General features: G+C 66.1%; 1 protein-coding gene across 1 annotated transcript in view; it reads left to right on the forward strand.

The window, feature by feature from the left end:
• Positions 1-468: 468 nt before the first annotated feature.
• LOC113941347 (transcription elongation factor SPT5-like) overlaps positions 469-3771 on the forward strand; it is a gene marked incomplete at its 5' end in the record, with an annotated part of 4243 nt that continues 940 nt past the window's right edge. The window contains 9 exons of the mRNA XM_027632509.1: positions 469-648; positions 1087-1212; positions 1295-1379; positions 1454-1558; positions 1631-1733; positions 2026-2153; positions 2400-2505; positions 2821-2979; positions 3379-3547. Of these exons, the coding sequence (XP_027488310.1) occupies positions 469-648; positions 1087-1212; positions 1295-1379; positions 1454-1558; positions 1631-1733; positions 2026-2153; positions 2400-2505; positions 2821-2979; positions 3379-3547 (1161 nt within the window). The remainder of the gene's footprint in view (positions 649-1086; positions 1213-1294; positions 1380-1453; positions 1559-1630; positions 1734-2025; positions 2154-2399; positions 2506-2820; positions 2980-3378; positions 3548-3771) is intronic.

Raw genomic sequence — 3771 nt, forward strand, 5'->3', positions numbered from 1 at the left:
CCACGGTCACCTTCCAAGTGAGACCCCCCAAAATATGGGGGTTCCATGGTCACTTTCCAGGTGAGACACCCCCCCCCTCCTAAATCCAGGAGGGTCTTGGACTCCCAAATGTGGGGGGTTCCCAAATCTTGGGGTCCCCACTGTCACCCCCCAGGTGAGTCCCCAGGTTTCCCCCCCACAGGTGGGTCCTGGACCCCAAATCTGTGTCCTGTGGATGGGGAGGGGGTCCCAAGCTCTGCCCTGTCCAGGGCTGTGCCCCCCACACCAGGGTGGTCTCCCCCACCCCAGGGGGTTCCCCCTGACCCTGGGGGGGGTCCCCAATTTTTTGGCCAAGACCCCCCAGACGTGCCCCCCACGTGTAGGGGAAGGCGGTCACAGACCAGCACCATGTCAGTGTTTTGGGGGGTCCCTGAGCTCTGCCCTGTCCCAGGGCTGTGCCCCCCGCCCCCAGGGGGTCCCCCACTTTAGGGAAGCCCCCCCTTGACGCCCGTGGCCCCCCAGGTGCTGAACATGTACGGGAAGGTGGTGACAGTGCGGCACCAGGCCGTCACCAGGAAGAAGGACAATCGCTTCGCCGTCGCCCTGGACTCGGAGCAGAACAACATCCACGTCAAGGACATCGTCAAAGTCATCGATGGCCCCCATTCTGTGCGTTCTGGGGGGTCCCCGGGGGGGCTGGGGGGCTCCTTGGGGTGTCTTGGGGGTCCCCGGCTCTGTCTGTGTCTCTGGGAACATCCCCAAGTTCCCTCCCTTGGTTTGGAGTTCGCTCCCTGCTCTGGGATTTACCCTCCCTTTTCAGGTTCCTTCATTTTTGGGACTCCACCTCCCCTTTTTGGGGCTCCACCTTCCCTTTTTGGGGTTTCATCTCTCCTTTTTGGGTTTCCCCCCCTTGTTTTGGGTTTCCCCCTCTTGTTTTGGGTTTCCCTCCCTTGTTTGGGTTTCTCCCAACCTATTTTTGCTTCCACGCTCCCCTTTTCACTTCTCACTCCTCTTATTTTGGCCTTTCATCCCCTTTTTGAGTTTCACCCCCTTTTCTGCCCCTCACCCCCCTAATTTTGGGGTTTTGCCCCACTTTTCTCCCCCCAGGGCCGCGAGGGCGAGATCCGACACCTTTTCCGCGGCTTCGCTTTCCTGCACTGCAAGAAGCTGGTGGAGAACGGGGGGATGTTCGTGTGCAAGACCCGCCACCTGGTGCTGGCCGGGGGCTCCAAGGTCTGTAGGACAGCCCAGGACCCCCAGATTTCCCGATTTTGCCCATTTTCCCTCCTCCTCACCCCGTTTTCCCCGCCCGCAGCCCCGGGACGTCACCAACTTCACGGTGTGCGGCTTCACCCCCATGTCCCCCCGCATCAGCAGCCCGATGCACCCCAGCGGGGCTGGTGAGTCTGGGGGCGCTCCCGGGGATCTTTGGGGACCCCCCGAGCCCCCCCTGAGCCCCCCTGTGCCCCCCCAGGCCAGCGGGGGGGCTTTGGGGCCGGCGGGATGAGCCGCGGGCGGGGCCGGCGCGACAACGACCTCATCGGGCAGACGGTGCGGATCTCGCAGGGGCCCTACAAAGGTGGGTGTGGGACCCCCCCGGAGCCCCCCAGAGCCCCCCGGGACCCTCCCTGACCCCCCCGTGCCCCCTCAGGGTACATCGGGGTGGTGAAGGATGCCACGGAGTCCACGGCGCGCGTGGAGCTGCACTCGACCTGCCAGACCATCTCCGTGGACAGGCAGCGCCTCACCACCGTGTGAGTGGGGGGAGACCCCCAGAGACCCCTGCAGGGGAGGGGAGACCCCCCCATGGGGTGGGCAGACCCCTCTGTGGGGTGGGAACATCCCCAGAGACCCCCCTGTGGGTTGGGGTGACCCCCCCATGGGCCGAGAGGGTCCTTGGAGACCCCTCAGTGGGTTGGGGTGGTCCTGGGAGACCCCTCAGTGGGTCAGTGGGGGCCCTTGGAGACCCCTCAGTGAATCGGGGTGACCCTTGGGCCACACAGAGGGGGCTCTGTCAGGGGTTCTGACCCCCCTTTCCCCCCCCAGGGGGTCCCGGCGCCCCGGGGGTCTCACGTCGGCCTACGGGAGGACCCCCATGTACGGCTCCCAGACCCCCATGTACGGCTCGGGGTCCAGGACCCCCATGTACGGCTCCCAGACCCCCCTGCACGACGGTGAGTGGGGATGGGGGGGCACTGGGGGGCTCGGGGGGGGTTTGGAAGGGACTGGGGTGCTCTGGGGATTGGGGGGACCCTGGGAGTTGAGGGGGGCACTGGGGGAGCTCTGGGACCACTGGGGAGGCTCTGGGGGGGCTTGGAGGGGGCTCTGGAGGGACTCTGGGAATGGGGGGGCTCCAGGGGATCCCCACAGCCAGGGGAGGGGCCCTTGGGGGTGACAGCATTTTTGGGGTTGCCCCCCAGGAAGCCGCACCCCCCACTATGGGTCACAGACCCCCCTGCACGACGGGAGCAGGACCCCGGCCCAGAGCGGGGCCTGGGACCCCAACAACCCCAACACCCCCTCGAGGTGAGACCCCCACCCCAAAATAACCCAAAACAGCCCCAACAGCTCTTTGAGGTGAGACCCCCTACCCCAAACCCCCCCCCCAGCCCCCCAGAAACCCCAAACCTCTTCTAGATGGGACCCCCCTCAATTTCCCCTCTTTGGGGTTCCTTTCCCCAAACCCCCCTGTTTCGTGTCTCTCCCTCCCCAAATCCCCTTGTGCTGTCTCCCCCTTTTTGGGGGGATCCCATTTGTCTCCCCCTCTTGGGGGGGTCCCATTTGTGTCTCCCCCTCTCTGGGGGTCCCATTTGGGCCCCCCCTCTGACGTTGCCCCCCCAGGGCCGACGAGGACTTCGAGTACGGCTTCGAGGACGAGCCCACCCCATCCCCCCAGGGCTATGGGGGGACCCCCAACCCACAGACCCCCGGGTACCCCGACCCTGCCTCCCCCCAGGTCACACAGCCCTACAACCCTCAGACCCCCGGGACCCCCGCCATGTGAGTGACAAATGGGGGGGACCCCAAAAATGGGAGGGAGGGGGGGACACCCCAAGTCACAGCCCTACAACCCCCAAACCCCCAGGACCCCCAAATGGGGGGGACCCCAAATCTGGAGGGGGAGTGTGGGGGGGGAAACACTGAAATCTGGGGGGGTGGAGGGACCCCGAAATGTCACTGTGGGGAGAAAATGGGCTTCTGGGGGACCCCAAAATGCTTTTGGGGAGGTGGGGGGATGCCAGAGTGCTGCAAGATGGGGGGCAGCGGGACCCCAAAGTCTGAGAGGGGGCAAGGAGGGCCTGTGCTCTTGGGGGAGGGAGTCCCCCAAAATGTGGCTCTGGGGGGAACCCCTGCCCCCCATGCGCCCCCCAGGTGTGACCCCCCCATTTCCCCCCCCAGGTACAACACGGAGCAGTTCTCGCCCTACGCCGTCCCCTCCCCACAAGGGTCCTACCAGCCCAGCCCCTCCCCCCAGAGCTACCACCAGGTGGCCCCGAGCCCGGTGGGCTACCAGAACACCCACTCGCCGGCCAGCTACCACCCCACGCCCTCCCCCATGGCCTACCAGGTAACCTGAGCCCCCCCAGACCCCCTGAGCCCCCCCCAGACCCCCTGAGCCCCCCCAAACCCCCCTAAGCCCCCCCAGACCCACTGGGCTACCAGAACACCCATTGGGCTACCAGAACACCCACTCGTTGGCCAGCTACCATCCGACCCAACCCCCCCTGAGCCCCCTCAGACCCACTGGGCTACCAGAACACCCACTCGCCGGCCAGCTACCACCCCACGCCC

The sequence above is a fragment of the Corapipo altera genome, unplaced genomic scaffold (assembly GCF_003945725.1).
Source record: "Corapipo altera isolate COAL_440 unplaced genomic scaffold, ASM394572v1 130169, whole genome shotgun sequence".
In the NCBI taxonomy this organism is placed as follows: domain Eukaryota; kingdom Metazoa; phylum Chordata; class Aves; order Passeriformes; family Pipridae; genus Corapipo; species Corapipo altera.